Genomic DNA, 26,359 nt, shown 5'->3' on the forward strand with positions numbered 1-26,359 from the left:
ATGCCAGCACCCAAGTAAGTTCTATGCCTCCGTCTTTTATTGCAAGGTCATAATTATGGCTGCTTAAATTCTGGGGCATCTTTTCTCAGAGCTCTGCATTCTACCGTTCCTCTGTTACTCCTCCCAGAAATTGATGTATAAATTGACAACTGGGTGTGACCATTCCCCTTGTCAATAGGGCGTGTCCCTACATAGTCTCGCTCTGTCAGCACTGATTGGACAGTGTCAGACTGTGTAGGGACACACCCTCAACTGGTAATGCCCAGATGTCAATTTATTCATACATTTCTAGGAGGAGTAACAGAGGAATGACACAAAAAAAGGTGCTCCAGAATTGTTATTTCATGGGGAACACAATTATTTACTAAATCAGACAAGTCAGGAGAGGTGACAGGTCCTCTTTAACTTTTATATCTGATACTTAGATCTGTTCCTGGAGCCCTCACACTTTTCCACCACGGATACTGCATTGCATACTGCAGGCGTAGAGAAAATACTGTGGATTTTAGGAGACAGGTAGATGAATCCAGGAGCTTTTTAGTGGTCAAAAATAATTTTTACAGATATCAATTTAGAGGCTCCTGGGCACCCATGCAAAATCTGTATCAGGGCCCCCCCGCCTGCCATGTGCCATTTATAATACTGGTGTTTTCTTATGTGGCAGAGGGACCATCGAGCCCCTTCAAGCACAACAACCTGAAATTATACATCTGCACCCCTGTAGTTACACCCCTGGTATCAACCCAAAACAACCTACAAAGTTAGAAACCAGCAAAAGATTTTTAGGCACATTGTATACCTGACTCTTGGAATTTGTCCAGTCCTGTTAAAAAATAAATATTCATCTTACCCCTTTGGCTTTGTTCACATCTGCGTTAGTGATTCTGTTACTCTGCTCCATCATAGGAGCCGAACAGCAAAAATACCGGAAGCGCCGCATCCGTTGCATGACGTTACACCATCGGTGCTCGACGGAACCCCATTGACTTTGATGGGTTCGGTCAGGTTTCCACCATGGTGTCCGTTGTTTTACCGGACTACATAACGCAGCATGCGCGCTATTTTGTCTGGCATTTTTAATTGAATCTGTGATGATGCCTCCAACTCATATGTGAAGAAATCCTAAAAGGGGTATTATGGTCTCAGCAAATAAAGCAAGCAGAGATCTTGAAGAATTGATCAAAGAATAACCTTTATTTGCTGAAAACGTATAATAAAGGGGTTGTCTAGTTCAAATCAATGTTCAAATACCGTATTAGGGTATTCTTAGCTAATAAAGGGGGTCCCCAGTTCAGGGCCTCCATTAATAAGCTGGAGCATAGTGTGACTTCAAAGAGCGTCTCTCTCTCTCTCTTTGGAGGACCTGACACATTCATACATTACTTGGACCGACCATTGATTTAAATGGGAACTGTGTAATGCTTTATTTCTCCTGTGGTGGCGCTGCAGGAGAACTGAACACTGCTGAGTTCCAGCACAGATCGCAGCTGATCACCGGGGGTCCACGCTGTACGGTTATCTGTGATCAGCTTATTTTTGGTAGGATCCTCTAACAGAGCAGACAACCCCTTTAATGGGTCTAACTTAGCATCTGTTATACGTGTAGGAGATCGAGATAACTCAGAAACGGATGAATAGAGCATTAAGGCCATTTTCACACAGGGCGGATACACTGCGTAAAATCACACAACGTATCCGCTCTGCTGCTACTGTATTATTCTGCGGATTTTTCACAACTAAATCCATTGCGGGAAAATCTGCAGTATTTACGCTACGTGTGAACCCGGCCTTACAGAGGGAGGGAATTGGGCGCAAGCGTTGTATAAATGGCTGGCATAAACATTGTCAGGTATTTGTACTATTCTTTATACACAGCCCCCCATTATGCGGCTGGCTGACGCCTGGTGACTACATGACCTGCACTTGCGGCTAACAAGTCGTTCTGCACTTTGGTCTTATCATGGACCCTCCAGAATAATGACTTGTTATAATACTGTACTTGCAGGTCTATATTTGCAGCAATAACGTTCAAGCTCGGCATCACGTCATCGAACTTGCCCGTCAGATGAATTTCATTCCAATTGACATGGGGACATTATCGTCATCCAGAGAGATAGAGAACTTGCCTCTCCGCCTCTTCACTCCATGGAAGGGCCCCGTGGTGATCGCCATCAGCCTGGCTACTTTCTTCTTCATATATTCTTTTATTCGAGACATTATCCATCCATACATTAAAAGCCAGCAGAGTGACTTCTACAAGATCCCCATCGAGATTGTGAATAAGACTCTGCCCATTGTCGCCATCACTCTGCTGTCTTTGGTGTACTTAGCCGGACTCCTGGCAGCCGCTCACCAGCTGTATTACGGCACCAAGTACAGACGGTTTCCTTCCTGGCTGGAAAACTGGCTCCAGTGTAGAAAACAGCTGGGGCTCCTCAGCTTCTTCTTTGCGGCCGTACATGTTGTCTACAGCATGTGTTTGCCCATGAGGCGGTCTGAACGCTACTCCTTCCTCAATACGGCTTATCAGCAGGTAAGGTGGCAATGCCATTCATCTGCGTACACGTAAGGAAATACACGGAATTGGAATGAATCCCAGCAGGTGGCAGAAGGAACGTTTTTTCCTTTTAGTTTCCTTCTTCTGCTGGGATTCATTCCAATTGTGGGTACAAAAATACATAAGGAAATATAGACTCATGTCAAATAGGCCTGAAGGCGATATTAACACCTAAAGGGATTTCTGACTTCTGTCATTGATAGTATATCCCTAGGATACGCCATAAATATCTGATCGCTGGGACCCCCACTGATCTCGACAACAAAGGGGCCACAGCCCTTGTCGGAGCACCGCAGCTCCATCACAGTTTTCCCACAGGTCTCATCTAGTGGCTGTTTTTGGAATTACATCTCAGCACCATTAACCCCATGACGCATTATCACGTACATGTACGTGATAAGCGTCATAGGGAAGTATGGAGCGCGCTCACAGACTGTCAGCGGGTGTCAGCTGTGTTTTACCGTAATTGTATTGAGCCGCAGAATAGTGTTTTACAGCTGACACCCGGGACTAACGGCCAGGAACAGGGCCTCTTCCTGGCCATTTAACCCCTCAAATGCTGCGGTCAATCGCGACCGTAGCATCTGAGGCGTTGAAAGGAGGGGGGCGGCCCCCTCTGACATCTCATCGGCACACCCACAACGCGATTGGGGGGTGCTGATGGTTGTCATGGCAGCCCAGGGACCTAATGAAGGCCCCCAGGACTGCCTTCTTTCTGCCTCTGGCTTTGCTTAACAGAAGCCTGTAGAAATGACAATAGACGGCATTACATTAGTATTGCAGTGTATTGTACCAGCGATCTGGTTCAAGTCCTCTAGGTCTAATAAAATGTGTAAAAGAAAAAAAAAGTTACAAAATATATATATTAAAAGTTCAAAAAAAAACAACCTTTTCCCTCTTTTCCTCTAAAGTAATATAAAAAAATAAACAAAATCCGTAAAAGTCCGAACTATTATAATATACCACTATTTAACTCGCATGGTGAACGCCGTAAAAAACTAAAAATGTAAACCGCCAAAATCACAGTTTTTTTGTCACCTTAGCTCTAAAATAAAAAGTAATCAAAAAGTTGTATGTACCAAAAAATGGTACCAATTAAAACTACAGCTCGTCCCGCAAAAAAAAAGGCTCTCATCTCGCTCAATCCACGGAAAAATAAAAAAGTTATGGCACTCAGAATGTGGTGAAACAAACCAATATTTAAAAAAAAAAAAGTTGTTGTAAAATTTGGTATCACCGTAATTGTATTGAGCCGCAGAATAGTGTTTTAAGTTATCGTTTACCACACGGTGTAAACCGTAAAAATGAAAACCAAAAAACACAATGTAGGAACCGCAGTTTCTTCCAATTTCAGCCCGCAGAGAATTGTTTTTCAGTTTCCCATGACATTATAGGGTACTTTAAATTGTGCCATCGCAAACTCCAACTCCTCCCGCAAAAAATAAGCCCTCGCACCGCTCTCTTGACGGAAAAATAAAAAAGTTACGGCTTTTGGAAGGCGGGGAGTGACAAACGAAATTGAAAAAAAAATGCCTCATTCCTTAAAGGGAATGTGTTGCCAGAAAAACATGTTTTTTTTTTTTAGTTAAACAATTAGTGTGTAGGTGATTAAACATTGTTCTAATTTTTTTTATTTTTTTCACAAGTCAGGAAATATTATAAATTGGATTCAATTTATAATATTTCCCAGCACTGGTCACTAGATGGAGCAATTCCCAAAATTGCAGCATTGCATGTGGTAAAGCAACCACATTGCTTTATGCTGCAAAATTGGGTAAAAATCACTCGCTCTAGTGAGCTCTCAGAATCCCCCCCTCCTTTATCCTGGCTAGTGCCGGGAGAAACGAGGGGATTGAACGGTCTAACCTCCTACACAGTGTGTCGCCATTTTTTGAGCTAACACACAGTGTAGTAGGTTTACATACAGTAGTAAACACACACTGAAACACGAACATACATAGAAATAACTTACCTGCTCCAGTCGCCGCAGCTCCCTCCGGTCCGTCCGCTCCGTCTGCTGCTGCTGCTCCATGTGCACAAGTCCGGAAGCCGCGACCGGAAGTAGTAATCTTACTGTCCGGCCGCGACTTCCGGTCCACAGGAAATTGGGGCCGGACGGCGTGCATTTCAAATTGGACTGTGGGAGCGCCGCATGCGCCGTTCCCACACACACGGCGTACACCATAGTGGATGGAACGGGCCCCGTTCGCAGTCCCTATGGGACTGGAGCTGCCGTATTCCATGTCTGTATGTGTCGTTAATCGACACATACAGAAATGGAAAAAAAAATGGCAGCCCCCATAGGGAAGAAAAAGTGTAAAAATAGAAAAAAGTAACACACAAACACACAAATAAATATAAACGTTTTTAATAAAACCCTAACATAAAACTGATATAAAAAAAAATTTTGGTGACACTGTTCCTTTAAGCGGTTAAAGTAAGCTGCAATACCAGAACTGGACAAGAGTGGCGCTGTGTCAGAGAGAAGTTGAAGGGCTGCGTCGCTCCACCTAGGGCTGTGGACATATTTATTTAAAACATTACCATATAGTGAAGAGTTGACCTCATATTGCCCCTTGTCCAGCAGTTTTTCAGGTCTGAGCCCAGTAGGTTTAGGCACAGACAAAGTTAGACATTTTTTCACCTGGGCAAATACCCACTTTGGTGCCCATCCCCCACAAAGTAAAACCTAACTCTACAAGCGTTTTTTTTTCTACATGCCCGTGCATCACATCACGTATTCACATTACATTCCTAACGTATCCATAGGCCTTTATTTATCTGCGGATGCCAAAAGAGTGTACTTTCGGAATTCGCTGGGCAGGTATACATCGGTATCCCTTTTTTTTGTGCTTTCCTATACAGAGGCGTCCCATCAAAAAACATATACTTTTCTTTTATCACAGGAGCCTTCTGGCAACATATACCGCCACCCCAAGGCTCAAACGTGATTTGTATAGGAAAGCTCAATCTGCTGCACATTTCTATACAGAGACATCCTACAAAAAACCATATACGCACTGTAGACTTTGTTTTTATTTTGGACGACATTTGCCACTGTAGGCCTATACGGTGGTATACATCGGAGCCTGCCGTCAGAGGTGCTGGTGTGACCCTAACAAATGTCCTCCCCCCGCAGCTTGTTTGAGGGTTCATGTACGGGGCAATGCAGTGCAGGACCCTTGTACATGGAGGGCCTAAGGGTCCGTATTACAATATGATATCTCTCATATTGTCCACGGTGGTATAGTACGGGGGCGCACAGCAGGCTATGAGCGTCGTATTCAGGATCTGCGGAATACGTGTGTATGAGGCCTTGGGTTGTGGTCACAGTCCATACGCAATATATAAACCGATGCCCTCGGGGGGAGTCATGATAAACTCATGCAGATTACGTTGCCGGTCATAATCATCTGTTTCTCGCCCTGTTTCTAGGTTCATGGTAATGTGGACAACTCCTGGAATGAAGAAGAAGTGTGGAGAGTGGAAATGTATATCTCCTTCGGTATAATGAGCCTCGGACTCCTCTCCCTGTTGGCAGTCACGTCCATCCCATCTGTCAATAGTGCCTTAAACTGGCGGGAGTTCAGCTTCATTCAGGTACCAACATAGAAGTGGAGGAACCCCAAAATGTAGGATATACAATACCCAGTTTCTCCACAGGGCCACCGTTACATTGCGGCCTCCTTCACACACACTTTGTGTGGCGTTTTTAAGGAAGATGATACATGCGTTTTTTTTGGGCGTTTTTTTGGTGCCATTTTTTGGTAATAGTGTTTTTTACTACCTGCGGATTTTTTAGGTGGCGTTTTTTACGTCTTGTGATTTAAAAAATCATGTGATGCAAAGATTCCTCTCTGCAATGCATGATTTATTCTGAGAAAACCCCATAAAAAAACGCAGCACACATTGACACCTGCGTTTCTTTTAAAGAGGAAAAGGGGGGTAAAAATGGCACTAAATGATGCAAAAAAAACACCAAAGCCAGTCTTGCTGCGATTTTGAAAAAAATGCCACGGACACAAAGAAGTTATCATAAAAAAACCGCGTTGTTTGTAGGGCGTTTTATATTTCCCTATTGACGTTAAGCTGACATCTGGCAGCAGTGGTTATTATGCATAAAAATGCCCTGATAGTGGGTGAAATGGTCCATCGGGGCCCTACTGTACTGTAACGAACCCTACACCTGTGTATCCATCATATGACCAGGACAGACTTTTATCCCATGGAAATAATCAATGAAGGTTTCCGTTTAATGGATGCAAGCAGAGATCTTGAAAACCAGATTGAAAACATAATATTATTACTTTAAAGAGAAAAGAAAATCTAAATTCAGTCACATTGTTAAAAACTATTCAGCCATTTTTTTGGTTTTATGTGTTTCTAGAAGTGTGACATCTATACGCTTCATCTGCAGTTCCCATGCCGGTTGTCACCCAGCTTTCCCAGAGTCTTGAATGGCAAAAATGCCTAGTTATGCAGGTGTGAGGCGCAGGAAATACCAATATACAGTATATATCTCTCTATATATATATATAATCTTTTTAGCGGTATGGTGTTGACGAGAGGTATTGTGATTTGTTTTAGGCTTTTACAATCCTTTCATCACGTCCGTAATTCACACTTCACATATGATATGGTATCAGCGCTTCTGTACAATACATCATTCAGTTCTTTTGCCAGAGAAACTGGAGAGGGCAGATAAAAAGCCTTCCTTTTATTAAGATCCACAGAGAATGTCGAGCGGGAAGACGGAATTATTGATAATGAGGGAAAAACCTGAAATCCGAGCTGCACAAATGTTAATATGACACCACATGTATCATAGAATATAGAGGGTCACACACAGCAGCTCATAGCCGTATATAAAGGAGATCATAGAATATAGAGCGGTCACACACAGCAGCTCATAGCCGTATATAAAGGAGATCATAGAATATAGAGGGTCACACACAGCAGCTCATAGCCGTATATAAAGGAGATCATAGAATATAGAGGGTCACACACAGCAGCTCATAGCCGTATATAAAGGAGATCATAGAATATAGAGGGTCACACACAGCAGCTCATAGCCGTATATAAAGGAGATCATAGAATATAGAGGGTCACACACAGCAGCTCATAGCCGTATATAAAGGAGATCATAGAATATAGAGGGTCACACACAGCAGCTCATAGCCGTATATAAAGGAGATCATAGAATATAGAGCGGTCACACACAGCAGCTCATAGCCGTATATAAAGGAGATCATAGAATATAGAGCGGTCACACACAGCAGCTCATAGCCGTATATAAAGGAGATCATAGAATATAGAGGGTCACACACAGCAGCTCATAGCAGTATATAAAGGAGATCATAGAATATAGAGGGTCACACACAGCAGCTCATAGCAGTATATAAAGGAGATCATAGAATATAGAGGGTCACACACAGCAGCTCATAGCCGTATATAAAGGAGATCATAGAATATAGAGGGTCACACACAGCAGCTCATAGCAGTATATAAAGGAGATCATAGAATATAGAGCAGTCACACACAGCAGCTCATAGCCGTATATAAAGGAGATCATAGAATATAGAGGGTCACACACAGCAGCTCATAGCAGTATATAAAGGAGATCATAGAATATAGAGGGTCACACACAGCAGCTCATAGCCGTATATAAAGGAGATCATAGAATATAGAGGGTCACACACAGCAGCTCATAGCAGTATATAAGGGAGATCATAGAATATAGAGGGTCACACACAGCAGCTCATAGCCGTATATAAAGGAGATCATAGAATATAGAGGGTCACACACAGCAGCTCATAGCAGTATATAAGGGAGATCATAGAATATAGAGCGGTCACACACAGCAGCTCATAGCCGTATATAAAGGAGATCATAGAATATAGAGCGGTCACACACAGCAGATCATAGCCGTATATAAAGGAGATCATAGAATATAGAGGGTCACACACAGCAGATCATAGCCGTATATAAAGGAGATCATAGAATATAGAGGGTCACACACAGCAGCTCATAGCAGTATATAAAGGAGATCATAGAATATAGAGGGTCACACACAGCAGCTCATAGCCGTATATAAAGGAGATCATAGAATATAGAGCGGTCACACACAGCAGCTCATAGCAGTATATAAAGGAGATCATAGAATATAGAGGGTCACACACAGCAGCTCATAGCCGTATATAAAGGAGATCATAGAATATAGAGGGTCACACACAGCAGCTCATAGCCGTATATAAAGGAGATCATAGAATATAGAGCGGTCACACACAGCAGCTCATAGCAGTATATAAGGGAGATCATAGAATATAGAGGGTCACACACAGCAGCTCATAGCAGTATATAAGGGAGATCATAGAATATAGAGGGTCACACACAGCAGCTCATAGCAGTATATAAAGGAGATCATAGAATATAGAGCGGTCACACACAGCAGCTCATAGCCGTATATAAATGAGATCATAGAATATAGAGGGTCACACACAGCAGCTCATAGCAGTATATAAGGGAGATCATAGAATATAGAGGGTCACACACAGCAGCTCATAGCAGTATATAAAGGAGATCATAGAATATAGAGGGTCACACACAGCAGCTCATAGCCGTATATAAAGGAGATCATAGAATATAGAGGGTCACACACAGCAGCTCATAGCCGTATATAAAGGAGATCATAGAATATAGAGGGTCACACACAGCAGCTCATAGCCGTATATAAAGGAGATCATAGAATATAGAGGGTCACACACAGCAGCTCATAGCAGTATATAAAGGAGATCATAGAATATAGAGGGTCACACACAGCAGCTCATAGCCGTATATAAAGGAGATCATAGAATTTAGAGGGTCACACACAGCAGCTCATAGCCATATATAAAGGAGATCATAGAATATAGAGGGTCACACACAGCAGCTCATAGCAGTATATAAAGGAGATCATAGAATATAGAGGGTCACACACAGCAGCTCATAGCAGTATATAAAGGAGATCATAGAATATAGAGGGTCACACACAGCAGCTCATAGCAGTATATAAAGGAGATCATAGAATATAGAGGGTCACACACAGCAGCTCATAGCCGTATATAAAGGAGATCATAGAATATAGAGGATCACACACAGCAGCTCATAGCAGTATATAAAGGAGATCATAGAATATAGAGGGTCACACACAGCAGCTCATAGCCGTATATAAAGGAGATCATAGAATATAGAGGGTCACACACAGCAGCTCATAGCAGTATATAAAGGAGATCATAGAATATAGAGCGGTCACACACAGCAGCTCATAGCCGTATATAAATGAGATCATAGAATATAGAGGGTCACACACAGCAGCTCATAGCAGTATATAAAGGAGATCATAGAATATAGAGCGGTCACACACAGCAGCTCATAGCAGTATATAAAGGAGATCATAGAATATAGAGGGTCACACACAGCAGCTCATAGCCGTATATAAAGGAGATCATAGAATATAGAGCGGTCACACACAGCAGCTCATAGCCGTATATAAATGAGATCATAGAATATAGAGGGTCACACACAGCAGCTCATAGCCGTATATAAAGGAGATCATAGAATATAGAGGGTCACACACAGCAGCTCATAGCCGTATATAAAGGAGATCATAGAATATAGAGCGGTCACACACAGCAGCTCATAGCCGTATATAAAGGAGATCATAGAATATAGAGCGGTCACACACAGCAGCTCATAGCAGTATATAAAGGAGATCATAGAATATAGAGGGTCACACACAGCAGCTCATAGCAGTATATAAAGGAGATCATAGAATATAGAGGGTCACACACAGCAGCTCATAGCCGTATATAAAGGAGATCATAGAATATAGAGGGTCACACACAGCAGCTCATAGCCGTATATAAAGGAGATCATAGAATATAGAGGGTCACACACAGCAGCTCATAGCAGTATATAAAGGAGATCATAGAATATAGAGGGTCACACACAGCAGCTCATAGCCGTATATAAAGGAGATCATAGAATATAGAGCGGTCACACACAGCAGCTCATAGCCGTATATAAAGGAGATCATAGAATATAGAGGGTCACACACAGCAGCTCATAGCCGTATATAAAGGAGATCATAGAATATAGAGGGTCACACACAGCAGCTCATAGCCGTATATAAAGGAGATCATAGAATATAGAGGGTCACACACAGCAGCTCATAGCAGTATATAAAGGAGATCATAGAATATAGAGCAGTCACACACAGCAGCTCATAGCCGTATATAAAGGAGATCATAGAATATAGAGGGTCACACACAGCAGCTCATAGCAGTATATAAAGGAGATCATAGAATATAGAGCAGTCACACACAGCAGCTCATAGCCGTATATAAAGGAGATCATAGAATATAGAGGGTCACACACAGCAGCTCATAGCCGTATATAAAGGAGATCATAGAATATAGAGGGTCACACACAGCAGCTCATAGCAGTATATAAAGGAGATCATAGAATATAGAGGGTCACACACAGCAGCTCATAGCCGTATATAAAGGAGATCATAGAATATAGAGGGTAACACACAGCAGCTCATAGCCGTATATAAAGGAGATCATAGAATATAGAGCGGTCACACACAGCAGCTCATAGCAGTATATAAAGGAGATCATAGAATATAGAGGGTCACACACAGCAGCTCATAGCCGTATATAAAGGAGATCATAGAATATAGAGGGTCACACACAGCAGCTCATAGCCGTATATAAAGGAGATCATAGAATATAGAGCGGTCACACACAGCAGCTCATAGCAGTATATAAAGGAGATCATAGAATATAGAGCGGTCACACACAGCAGCTCATAGCCGTATATAAAGGAGATCATAGAATATAGAGGGTCACACACAGCAGCTCATAGCCGTATATAAAGGAGATCATAGAATATAGAGGGTCACACACAGCAGCTCATAGCAGTATATAAAGGAGATCATAGAATATAGAGCGGTCACACACAGCAGCTCATAGCAGTATATAAAGGAGATCATAGAATATAGAGCGGTCACACACAGCAGCTCATAGCCGTATATAAAGGAGATCATAGAATATAGAGCGGTCACACACAGCAGCTCATAGCAGTATATAAAGGAGATCATAGAATATAGAGCGGTCACACACAGCAGCTCATAGCAGTATATAAAGGAGATCATAGAATATAGAGGGTCACACACAGCAGCTCATAGCCGTATATAAAGGAGATCATAGAATATAGAGGGTCACACACAGCAGCTCATAGCCGTATATAAAGGAGATCATAGAATATAGAGCGGTCACACACAGCAGCTCATAGCAGTATATAAAGGAGATCATAGAATATAGAGGGTCACACACAGCAGCTCATAGCAGTATATAAAGGAGATCATAGAATATAGAGGGTCACACACAGCAGCTCATAGCAGTATATAAAGGAGATCATAGAATATAGAGCGGTCACACACAGCAGCTCATAGCAGTATATAAAGGAGATCATAGAATATAGAGCGGTCACACACAGCAGCTCATAGCCGTATATAAAGGAGATCATAGAATATAGAGGGTCACACACAGCAGCTCATAGCCGTATATAAAGGAGATCATAGAATATAGAGGGTCACACACAGCAGCTCATAGCCGTATATAAAGGAGATCATAGAATATAGAGGGTCACACACAGCAGCTCATAGCCGTATATAAAGGAGATCATAGAATATAGAGGGTCACACACAGCAGCTCATAGCAGTATATAAAGGAGATCATAGAATATAGAGCGGTCACACACAGCAGCTCATAGCTGTATATAAAGGAGATCATAGAATATAGAGGGTCACACACAGCAGCTCATAGCCGTATATAAAGGAGATCATAGAATATAGAGCGGTCACACACAGCAGCTCATAGCCGTATATAAAGGAGATCATAGAATATAGAGGGTCACACACAGCAGCTCATAGCCGTATATAAAGGAGATCATAGAATATAGAGGGTCACACACAGCAGCTCATAGCAGTATATAAAGGAGATCATAGAATATAGAGCGGTCACACACAGCAGCTCATAGCAGTATATAAAGGAGATCATAGAATATAGAGGGTCACACACAGCAGCTCATATCCGTATATAAAGGAGATCATAGAATATAGAGGGTCACACACAGCAGCTCATAGCTGTATATAAAGGAGATCATAGAATATAGAGGGTCACACACAGCAGCTCATAGCCGTATATAAAGGAGATCATAGAATATAGAGGGTCACACACAGCAGCTCATAGCAGTATATAAAGGAGATCATAGAATATAGAGGGTCACACACAGCAGCTCATAGCCGTATATAAAGGAGATCATAGAATATAGAGCGGTCACACACAGCAGCTCATAGCAGTATATAAAGGAGATCATAGAATATAGAGCGGTCACACACAGCAGCTCATAGCCGTATATAAAGGAGATCATAGAATATAGAGGGTCACACACAGCAGCTCATAGCAGTATATAAAGGAGATCATAGAATATAGAGGGTCACACACAGCAGCTCATAGCCGTATATAAAGGAGATCATAGAATATAGAGGGTCACACACAGCAGCTCATAGCCGTATATAAAGGAGATCATAGAATATAGAGGGTCACACACAGCAGCTCATAGCCGTATATAAAGGAGATCATAGAATATAGAGGGTCACACACAGCAGCTCATAGCAGTATATAAAGGAGATCATAGAATATAGAGCGGTCACACACAGCAGCTCATAGCCGTATATAAAGGAGATCATAGAATATAGAGGGTCACACACAGCAGCTCATAGCAGTATATAAAGGAGATCATAGAATATAGAGGGTCACACACAGCAGCTCATAGCAGTATATAAAGGAGATCATAGAATATAGAGCGGTCACACACAGCAGCTCATAGCCGTATATAAAGGAGATCATAGAATATAGAGCGGTCACACACAGCAGCTCATAGCCGTATATAAAGGAGATCATAGAATATAGAGGGTCACACACAGCAGCTCATAGCCGTATATAAAGGAGATCATAGAATATAGAGCGGTCACACACAGCAGCTCATAGCCGTATATAAAGGAGATCATAGAATATAGAGGGTCACACACAGCAGCTCATAGCAGTATATAAAGGAGATCATAGAATATAGAGCGGTCACACACAGCAGCTCATAGCCGTATATAAAGGAGATCATAGAATATAGAGCGGTCACACACAGCAGCTCATAGCCGTATATAAAGGAGATCATAGAATATAGAGGGTCACACACAGCAGCTCATAGCCGTATATAAAGGAGATCATAGAATATAGAGCGGTCACACACAGCAGCTCATAGTCGTATATAAAGGAGATCATAGAATATAGAGGGTCACACACAGCAGCTCATAGCCGTATATAAAGGAGATCATAGAATATAGAGGGTCACACACAGCAGCTCATAGCCGTATATAAAGGAGACCATAGAATATAGAGGGTCACACACAGCAGCTCATAGCAGTATATAAAGGAGATCATAGAATATAGAGGGTCACACACAGCAGCTCATAGCAGTATATAAAGGAGATCATAGAATATAGAGGGTCACACACAGCAGCTCATAGCCGTATATAAAGGAGATCATAGAATATAGAGCGGTCACACACAGCAGCTCATAGCCGTATATAAAGGAGATCATAGAATATAGAGGGTCACACACAGCAGCTCATAGCAGTATATAAAGGAGATCATAGAATATAGAGGGTCACACACAGCAGCTCATAGCCGTATATAAAGGAGATCATAGAATATAGAGGGTCACACACAGCAGCTCATAGCAGTATATAAAGGAGATCATAGAATATAGAGGGTCACACACAGCAGCTCATAGCCGTATATAAAGGAGATCATAGAATATAGAGCGGTCACACACAGCAGCTCATAGCAGTATATAAAGGAGATCATAGAATATAGAGGGTCACACACAGCAGCTCATAGCCGTATATAAAGGAGATCATAGAATATAGAGGGTCACACACAGCAGCTCATAGCCGTATATAAAGGAGATCATAGAATATAGAGGGTCACACACAGCAGCTCATAGCCGTATATAAAGGAGATCATAGAATATAGAGGGTCACACACAGCAGCTCATAGCCGTATATAAAGGAGATCATAGAATATAGAGCGGTCACACACAGCAGCTCATAGCAGTATATAAAGGAGATCATAGAATATAGAGGGTCACACACAGCAGCTCATAGCCGTATATAAAGGAGATCATAGAATATAGAGGGTCACACACAGCAGCTCATAGCCTTATATAAAGGAGATCATAGAATATAGAGGGTCACACACAGCAGCTCATAGCAGTATATAAAGGAGATCATAGAATATAGAGGGTCACACACAGCAGCTCATAGCAGTATATAAAGGAGATCATAGAATATAGAGCGGTCACACACAGCAGCTCATAGCCGTATATAAAGGAGATCATAGAATATAGAGGGTCACACACAGCAGCTCATAGCAGTATATAAGGGAGATCATAGAATATAGAGCGGTCACACACAGCAGCTCATAGCCGTATATAAAGGAGATCATAGAATATAGAGGGTCACACACAGCAGCTCATAGCCGTATATAAAGGAGATCATAGAATATAGAGGGTCACACACAGCAGCTCATAGCCTTATATAAAGGAGATCATAGAATATAGAGGGTCACACACAGCAGCTCATAGCCGTATATAAAGGAGATCATAGAATATAGAGCGGTCACACACAGCAGCTCATAGCCGTATATAAAGGAGATCATAGAATATAGAGGGTCACACACAGCAGCTCATAGCCGTATATAAAGGAGATCATAGAATTTAGAGGGTCACACACAGCAGCTCATAGCCGTATATAAAGGAGATCATAAAATATAGAGGGTCACACACAGCAGCTCATAGCAGTATATAAAGGAGATCATAGAATATAGAGGGTCACACACAGCAGCTCATAGCAGTATATAAAGGAGATCATAGAATATAGAGGGTCACACACAGCAGCTCATAGCAGTATATAAAGGAGATCATAGAATATAGAGGATCACACACAGCAGCTCATAGCCGTATATAAAGGAGATCATAGAATATAGAGCAGTCACACACAGCAGCTCATAGCAGTATATAAAGGAGATCATAGAATATAGAGGGTCACACACAGCAGCTCATAGCAGTATATAAAGGAGATCATAGAATATAGAGCGGTCACACACAGCAGCTCATAGCAGTATATAAAGGAGATCATAGAATATAGAGGGTCACACACAGCAGCTCATAGCCGTATATAAAGGAGATCATAGAATATAGAGGGTCACACACAGCAGCTCATAGCCGTATATAAAGGAGATCATAGAATATAGAGCGGTCACACACAGCAGCTCATAGCAGTATATAAAGGAGATCATAGAATATAGAGGGTCACACACAGCAGCTCATAGCAGTATATAAAGGAGATCATAGAATATAGAGGGTCACACACAGCAGCTCATAGCAGTATATAAAGGAGATCATAGAATATAGAGCGGTCACACACAACAGCTCATAGCCGTATATAAAGGAGATCATAGAATATAGAGGGTCACACACAGCAGCTCATAGCCGTATATAAAGGAGATCATAGAATATAGAGGGTCACACACAGCAGCTCATAGCCGTATATAAAGGAGATCATAGAATATAGAGGGTCACACACAGCAGCTCATAGCAGTATATAAAGGAGATCATAGAATATAGAGGGTCACACACAGCAGCTCATAGCCGTATATAAAGGAGATCATAGAATATAGAGGGTCACACACAGCAGCTCATAGCAGTATATAAAGGAGATCATAGAATATAGAGGGTCACACACAGCAGCTCATAGCCGTATATAAAGGAGATCATAGAATATAGAGCGGTCACACACAGCAGCTCATAGCAGTATATAAAGGAGATCATAGAATATAGAGGGTCACACACAGCAGCTCATAGCAGTATATAAAGGAGATCATAGAATATAGAGCGGTCACACACAGCAGCTCATAGCAGTATATAAAGGAGATCATAGAATATAGAGGGTCACACACAGCAGCTCATAGCAGTATATAAAGGAGATCATAGAATATAGAGCGGTCACACACAGCAGCTCATAGCCGTATATAAAGGAGATCATAGAATATAGAGGGTCACACACAGCAGCTCATAGCCGTATATAAAGGAGATCATAGAATATAGAGGGTCACACACAGCAGCTCATAGCCGTATATAAAGGAGATCATAGAATATAGAGGGTCACACACAGCAGCTCATAGCAGTATATAAAGGAGATCATAGAATATAGAGCGGTCACACACAGCAGCTCATAGCAGTATATAAAGGAGATCATAGAATATAGAGGGTCACACACAGCAGCTCATAGCCGTATATAAAGGAGATCATAGAATATAGAGGGTCACACACAGCAGCTCATAGCCGTATATAAAGGAGATCATAGAATATAGAGGGTCACACACAGCAGCTCATAGCAGTATATAAAGGAGATCATAGTATATAGAGGGTCACACACAGCAGCTCATAGCAGTATATAAAGGAGATCATAGAATATAGAGGGTCACACACAGCAGCTCATAGCCGTATATAAAGGAGATCATACAATATAGAGCGGTCACACACAGCAGCTCATAGCAGTATATAAAGGAGATCATAGAATATAGAGGGTCACACACAGCAGCTCATAGCCGTATATAAAGGAGATCATAGAATATAGAGCAGTCACACACAGCAGCTCATAGCCGTATATAAAGGAGATCATAGAATATAGAGGGTCACACACAGCAGCTCATAGCCGTATATAAAGGAGATCATAGAATATAGAGCGGTCACACACAGCAGCTCATAGCCGTATATAAAGGAGATCATAGAATATAGAGCGGTCACACACAGCAGCTCATAGCAGTATATAAAGGAGATCATAGAATATAGAGGGTCACACACAGCAGCTCATAGCAGTATATAAAGGAGATCATAGAATATAGAGGGTCACACACAGCAGCTCATAGCCGTATATAAAGGAGATCATAGAATATAGAGCGGTCACACACAGCAGCTCATAGCAGTATATAAAGGAGATCATAGAATATAGAGGGTCACACACAGCAGCTCATAGCAGTATATAAAGGAGATCATAGAATATAGAGGGTCACACACAGCAGCTCATAGCCGTATATAAAGGAGATCATAGAATATAGAGCGGTCACACACAGCAGCTCATAGCCGTATATAAAGGAGATCATAGAATATAGAGGGTCACACACAGCAGCTCATAGCCGTATATAAAGGAGATCATAGAATATAGAGGGTCACACACAGCAGCTCATAGCAGTATATAAAGGAGATCATAGAATATAGAGGGTCACACACAGCAGCTCATAGCAGTATATAAAGGATATCATAGAATATAGAGGGTCACACACAGCAGCTCATAGCCGTATATAAAGGAGATCATAGAATATAGCGGGTCACACACAGCAGCTCATAGCAGTATATAAAGGAGATCATAGAATATAGAGGGTCACACACAGCAGCTCATAGCAGTATATAAAGGAGATCATAGAATATAGAGCGGTCACACACAGCAGCTCATAGCCGTATATAAAGGAGATCATAGAATATAGAGCGGTCACACACAGCAGCTCATAGCCGTATATAAAGGAGATCATAGAATATAGAGCGGTCACACACAGCAGCTCATAGCCGTATATAAAGGAGATCATAGAATATAGAGGGTCACACACAGCAGCTCATAGCAGTATATAAAGGAGATCATAGAATATAGAGCGGTCACACACAGCAGCTCATAGCAGTATATAAAGGAGATCATAGAATATAGAGCGGTCACACACAGCAGCTCATAGCCGTATATAAAGGAGATCATAGAATATAGAGGGTCACACACAGCAGCTCATAGCCGTATATAAAGGAGATCATAGAATATAGAGCGGTCACACACAGCAGCTCATAGCCGTATATAAAGGAGATCATAGAATATAGAGGGTCACACACAGCAGCTCATAGCCGTATATAAAGGAGATCATAGAATATAGAGGGTCACACACAGCAGCTCATAGCCGTATATAAAGGAGATCATAGAATATAGAGGGTCACACACAGCAGCTCATAGCCGTATATAAAGGAGATCATAGAATATAGAGGGTCACACACAGCAGCTCATAGCAGTATATAAAGGAGATCATAGAATATAGAGCCGTATATAAAGGAGCCGTATATAAAGGAGATCATAGAATATAGAGGGTCACACACAGCAGCTCATAGCCGTATATAAAGGAGATCATAGAATATAGAGCGGTCACACACAGCAGCTCATAGCAGTATATAAAGGAGATCATAGAATATAGAGGGTCACACACAGCAGCTCATAGCAGTATATAAAGGAGATCATAGAATATAGAGGGTCACACACAGCAGCTCATAGCCGTATATAAAGGAGATCATAGAATATAGAGCGGTCACACACAGCAGCTCATAGCAGTATATAAAGGAGATCATAGAATATAGAGGGTCACACACAGCAGCTCATAGCAGTATTTAAAGGAGATCGTAGAATATAGAGCGGTCACACACAGCAGCTCATAGCAGTATATAAAGGAGATCATAGAATATAGAGCGGTCACACACAGCAGCTCATAGCAGTATATAAAGGAGATCATAGAATATAGAGGGTTACACACAGCAGCTCATAGCCGTATATAAAGGAGATCATAGAATATAGAGGGTCACACACAGCAGCTCATAGCCGTATATAAAGGAGATCATAGAATATAGAGCGGTCACACACAGCAGCTCATAGCCGTATATAAAGGAGATCATAGAATATAGAGGGTCACACACAGCAGCTCATAGCCGTATATAAAGGAAATCATAGAATATAGAGGGTCACACACAGCAGCTCATAGCCGTATATAAAGGAGATCATAGAATATAGAGCGGTCACACACAGCAGCTCATAGCCGTATATAAAGGAGATCATAGAATATAGAGCAGTCACACACAGCAGCTCATAGCCGTATATAAAGGAGATCATAGAATATAGAGGGTCACACACAGCAGCTCATAGCCGTATATAAAGGAGATCATAGAATATAGAGGGTCACACACAGCAGCTCATAGCAGTATATAAAGGAGATCATAGAATATAGAGCGGTCACACACAGCAGCTCATAGCCGTATATAAAGGAGATCATAGAATATAGAGGGTCACACACAGCAGCTCATAGCAGTATATAAAGGAGATCATAGAATATAGAGGGTCACACACAGCAGCTCATAGCCGTATATAAAGGAGATCATAGAATATAGAGGGTCACACACAGCAGCTCATAGCCGTATATAAAGGAGATCATAGAATATAGAGGGTCACACACAGCAGCTCATAGCAGTATATAAAGGAGATCATAGAATATAGAGGGTCACACACAGCAGCTCATAGCCGTATATAAAGGAGATCATAGAATATAGAGGGTCACACACAGCAGCTCATAGCCGTATATAAAGGAGATCATAGAATATAGAGGGTCACACACAGCAGCTCATAGCCGTATATAAAGGAGATCATAGAATATAGAGGGTCACACACAGCAGCTCATAGCAGTATATAAAGGAGATCATAGAATATAGAGGGTCACACACAGCAGCTCATAGCCGTATATAAAGGAGATCATAGAATATAGAGGGTCACACACAGCAGCTCATAGCCGTATATAAAGGAGATCATAGAATATAGAGCGGTCACACACAGCAGCTCATAGCCGTATATAAAGGAGATCATAGAATATAGAGTGGTCACACACAGCAGCTCATAGCCGTATATAAAGGAGATCATAGAATATAGAGGGTCACACACAGCAGCTCATAGCAGTATATAAAGGACATCATAGAATATAGAGGGTCACACACAGCAGCTCATAGCCGTATATAAAGGAGATCATAGAATATAGAGCAGTCACACACAGCAGCTCATAGCCGTATATAAAGGAGATCATAGAATATAGAGGGTCACACACAGCAGCTCATAGCCGTATATAAAGGAGATCATAGAATATAGAGGGTCACACACAGCAGCTCATAGCCGTATATAAAGGAGATCATAGAATATAGAGCGGTCACACACAGCAGCTCATAGCCGTATATAAAGGAGATCATAGAATATAGAGGGTCACACACAGCAGCTCATAGCCGTATATAAAGGAGATCATAGAATATAGAGGGTCACACACAGCAGCTCATAGCAGTATATAAAGGAGATCATAGAATATAGAGGGTCACACACAGCAGCTCATAGCCGTATATAAAGGAGATCATAGAATATAGAGGGTCACACACAGCAGCTCATAGCCGTATATAAAGGAGATCATAGAATATAGAGCGGTCACACACAGCAGCTCATAGCAGTATATAAAGGAGATCATAGAATATAGAGGGTCACACACAGCAGCTCATAGCCGTATATAAAGGAGATCATAGAATATAGAGGGTCACACACAGCAGCTCATAGCAGTATATAAAGGAGATCATAGAATATAGAGCGGTCACACACAGCAGCTCATAGCAGTATATAAAGGAGATCATAGAATATAGAGCGGTCACACACAGCAGCTCATAGCCGTATATAAAGGAGATCATAGAATATAGAGGGTCACACACAGCAGCTCATAGCCGTATATAAAGGAGATCATAGAATATAGAGCGGTCACACACAGCAGCTCATAGCAGTATATAAAGGAGATCATAGAATATAGAGGGTCACACACAGCAGCTCATAGCAGTATTTAAAGGAGATCGTAGAATATAGAGCGGTCACACACAGCAGCTCATAGCAGTATATAAAGGAGATCATAGAATATAGAGCGGTCACACACAGCAGCTCATAGCAGTATATAAAGGAGATCATAGAATATAGAGGGTTACACACAGCAGCTCATAGCCGTATATAAAGGAGATCATAGAATATAGAGGGTCACACACAGCAGCTCATAGCCGTATATAAAGGAGATCATAGAATATAGAGCGGTCACACACAGCAGCTCATAGCCGTATATAAAGGAGATCATAGAATATAGAGGGTCACACACAGCAGCTCATAGCCGTATATAAAGGAAATCATAGAATATAGAGGGTCACACACAGCAGCTCATAGCCGTATATAAAGGAGATCATAGAATATAGAGCGGTCACACACAGCAGCTCATAGCCGTATATAAAGGAGATCATAGAATATAGAGCAGTCACACACAGCAGCTCATAGCCGTATATAAAGGAGATCATAGAATATAGAGGGTCACACACAGCAGCTCATAGCCGTATATAAAGGAGATCATAGAATATAGAGGGTCACACACAGCAGCTCATAGCAGTATATAAAGGAGATCATAGAATATAGAGCGGTCACACACAGCAGCTCATAGCCGTATATAAAGGAGATCATAGAATATAGAGGGTCACACACAGCAGCTCATAGCAGTATATAAAGGAGATCATAGAATATAGAGGGTCACACACAGCAGCTCATAGCCGTATATAAAGGAGATCATAGAATATAGAGGGTCACACACAGCAGCTCATAGCCGTATATAAAGGAGATCATAGAATATAGAGGGTCACACACAGCAGCTCATAGCAGTATATAAAGGAGATCATAGAATATAGAGGGTCACACACAGCAGCTCATAGCCGTATATAAAGGAGATCATAGAATATAGAGGGTCACACACAGCAGCTCATAGCCGTATATAAAGGAGATCATAGAATATAGAGGGTCACACACAGCAGCTCATAGCCGTATATAAAGGAGATCATAGAATATAGAGGGTCACACACAGCAGCTCATAGCAGTATATAAAGGAGATCATAGAATATAGAGGGTCACACACAGCAGCTCATAGCCGTATATAAAGGAGATCATAGAATATAGAGGGTCACACACAGCAGCTCATAGCCGTATATAAAGGAGATCATAGAATATAGAGCGGTCACACACAGCAGCTCATAGCCGTATATAAAGGAGATCATAGAATATAGAGTGGTCACACACAGCAGCTCATAGCCGTATATAAAGGAGATCATAGAATATAGAGGGTCACACACAGCAGCTCATAGCAGTATATAAAGGACATCATAGAATATAGAGGGTCACACACAGCAGCTCATAGCCGTATATAAAGGAGATCATAGAATATAGAGCAGTCACACACAGCAGCTCATAGCCGTATATAAAGGAGATCATAGAATATAGAGGGTCACACACAGCAGCTCATAGCCGTATATAAAGGAGATCATAGAATATAGAGGGTCACACACAGCAGCTCATAGCCGTATATAAAGGAGATCATAGAATATAGAGCGGTCACACACAGCAGCTCATAGCCGTATATAAAGGAGATCATAGAATATAGAGGGTCACACACAGCAGCTCATAGCCGTATATAAAGGAGATCATAGAATATAGAGGGTCACACACAGCAGCTCATAGCAGTATATAAAGGAGATCATAGAATATAGAGGGTCACACACAGCAGCTCATAGCCGTATATAAAGGAGATCATAGAATATAGAGGGTCACACACAGCAGCTCATAGCCGTATATAAAGGAGATCATAGAATATAGAGCGGTCACACACAGCAGCTCATAGCAGTATATAAAGGAGATCATAGAATATAGAGGGTCACACACAGCAGCTCATAGCCGTATATAAAGGAGATCATAGAATATAGAGGGTCACACACAGCAGCTCATAGCAGTATATAAAGGAGATCATAGAATATAGAGCGGTCACACACAGCAGCTCATAGCAGTATATAAAGGAGATCATAGAATATAGAGCGGTCACACACAGCAGCTCATAGCCGTATATAAAGGAGATCATAGAATATAGAGGGTCACACACAGCAGCTCATAGCAGTATATAAAGGAGATCATAGAATATAGAGCGGTCACACACAGCAGCTCATAGCCGTATATAAAGGAGATCATAGAATATAGAGGGTCACACACAGCAGCTCATAGCCGTATATAAAGGAGATCATAGAATATAGAGCGGTCACACACAGCAGCTCATAGCCGTATATAAAGGAGATCATAGAATATAGAGGGTCACACACAGCAGCTCATAGCCGTATATAAAGGAGATCATAGAATATAGAGGGTCACACACAGCAGCTCATAGCAGTATATAAAGGAGATCATAGAATATAGAGGGTCACACACAGCAGCTCATAGCAGTATATAAAGGAGATCATAGAATATAGAGCGGTCACACACAGCAGCTCATAGCCGTATATAAAGGAGATCATAGAATATAGAGCAGTCACACACAGCAGCTCATAGCCGTATATAAAGGAGATCATAGAATATAGAGGGTCACACACAGCAGCTCATAGCCGTATATAAAGGAGATCATAGAATATAGAGGGTCACACACAGCAGCTCATAGCCGTATATAAAGGAGATCATAGAATATAGAGGGTCACACACAGCAGCTCATAGCAGTATATAAAGGAGATCATAGAATATAGAGCAGTCACACACAGCAGCTCATAGCCGTATATAAAGGAGATCATAGAATATAGAGGGTCACACACAGCAGCTCATAGCCGTATATAAAGGAGATCATAGAATATAGAGGGTCACACACAGCAGCTCATAGCAGTATATAAAGGAGATCATAGAATATAGAGGGTCACGCACAGCAGCTCATAGCAGTATATAAAGGAGATCATAGAATATAGAGGGTCACACACAGCAGCTCATAGCCGTATATAAAGGAGATCATAGAATATAGAGGGTCACACACAGCAGCTCATAGCAGTATATAAAGGAGATCATAGAATATAGAGCAGTCACACACAGCAGCTCATAGCCGTATATAAAGGAGATCATAGAATATAGAGGGTCACACACAGCAGCTCATAGCCGTATATAATGGAGATCATAGAATATAGAGGGTCACACACAGCAGCTCATAGCAGTATATAATGGAGATCATAGAATATAGAGCGGTCACACACAGCAGCTCATAGCCGTATATAAAGGAGATCATAGAATATAGAGGGTCACACACAGCAGCTCATAGCAGTATATAAAGGAGATCATAGAATATAGAGGGTCACACACAGCAGCTCATAGCCGTATATAAAGGAGATCATAGAATATAGAGGGTCACACACAGCAGCTCATAGCCGTATATAAAGGAGATCATAGAATATAGAGCGGTCACACACAGCAGCTCATAGCAGTATATAAAGGAGATCATAGAATATAGAGGGTCACACACAGCAGCTCATAGCCGTATATAAAGGAGATCATAGAATATAGAGGGTCACACACAGCAGCTCATAGCCGTATATAAAGGAGATCATAGAATATAGAGGGTCACACACAGCAGCTCATAGCCGTATATAAAGGAGATCATAGAATATAGAGCGGTCACACACAGCAGCTCATAGCCGTATATAAAGGAGATCATAGAATATAGAGGGTCACACACAGCAGCTCATAGCCGTATATAAAGGAGATCATAGAATATAGAGCAGTCACACACAGCAGCTCATAGCCGTATATAAAGGAGATCATAGAATATAGAGCAGTCACACACAGCAGCTCATAGCCGTATATAAAGGAGATCATAGAATATAGAGGGTCACACACAGCAGCTCATAGCAGTATATAAAGGAGATCATAGAATATAGAGGGTCACACACAGCAGCTCATAGCCGTATATAAAGGAGATCATAGAATATAGAGGGTCACACACAGCAGCTCATAGCCGTATATAAAGGAGATCATAGAATATAGAGGGTCACACACAGCAGCTCATAGCAGTATATAAAGGAGATCATAGAATATAGAGGGTCACACACAGCAGCTCATAGCCGTATATAAAGGAGATCATAGAATATAGAGGGTCACACACAGCAGCTCATAGCCGTATATAAAGGAGATCATAGAATATAGAGCGGTCACACACAGCAGCTCATAGCCGTATATAAAGGAGATCATAGAATATAGAGGGTCACACACAGCAGCTCATAGCCGTATATAAAGGAGATCATAGAATATAGAGGGTCACACACAGCAGCTCATAGCAGTATATAAAGGAGATCATAGAATATAGAGCGGTCACACACAGCAGCTCATAGCCGTATATAAAGGAGATCATAGAATATAGAGCGGTCACACACAGCAGCTCATAGCCGTATATAAAGGAGATCATAGAATATAGAGGGTCACACACAGCAGCTCATAGCCGTATATAAAGGAGATCATAGAATATAGAGCGGTCACACACAGCAGCTCATAGCAGTATATAAAGGAGATCATAGAATATAGAGGGTCACACACAGCAGCTCATAGCCGTATATAAAGGAGATCATAGAATATAGAGGGTCACACACAGCAGCTCATAGCCGTATATAAAGGAGATCATAGAATATAGAGCGGTCACACACAGCAGCTCATAGCAGTATATAAAGGAGATCATAGAATATAGAGGGTCACACACAGCAGCTCATAGCCGTATATAAATTAGATCATAGAATATAGAGCGGTCACACACAGCAGCTCATAGCAGTATATAAAGGAGATCATAGAATATAGAGCGGTCACACACAGCAGCTCATAGCCGTATATAAAGGAGATCATAGAATATAGAAGGTCACACACAGCAGCTCATAGCCGTATATAAAGGAGATCATAGA

General features: G+C 41.6%; 1 protein-coding gene across 1 annotated transcript in view; it reads left to right on the forward strand.

Moving 5' to 3' along the window:
- The window catches only part of STEAP2 (STEAP2 metalloreductase), a 122,636-nt gene that overhangs the window by 4,897 nt on the left and 91,380 nt on the right, over window positions 1–26,359 (forward strand). Inside the window, exons 2-4 of the mRNA XM_075827602.1 lie at window positions 1–14; window positions 2,006–2,533; window positions 5,993–6,157. The exon at window positions 1–14 is cut by the window's left edge and continues 506 nt beyond it. Of these exons, the coding sequence (XP_075683717.1) occupies window positions 1–14; window positions 2,006–2,533; window positions 5,993–6,157 (707 nt within the window). The remainder of the gene's footprint in view (window positions 15–2,005; window positions 2,534–5,992; window positions 6,158–26,359) is intronic.

The sequence above is a fragment of the Rhinoderma darwinii genome, chromosome 5, assembly GCF_050947455.1.
Source record: "Rhinoderma darwinii isolate aRhiDar2 chromosome 5, aRhiDar2.hap1, whole genome shotgun sequence".
NCBI lineage: Eukaryota > Metazoa > Chordata > Amphibia > Anura > Rhinodermatidae > Rhinoderma > Rhinoderma darwinii.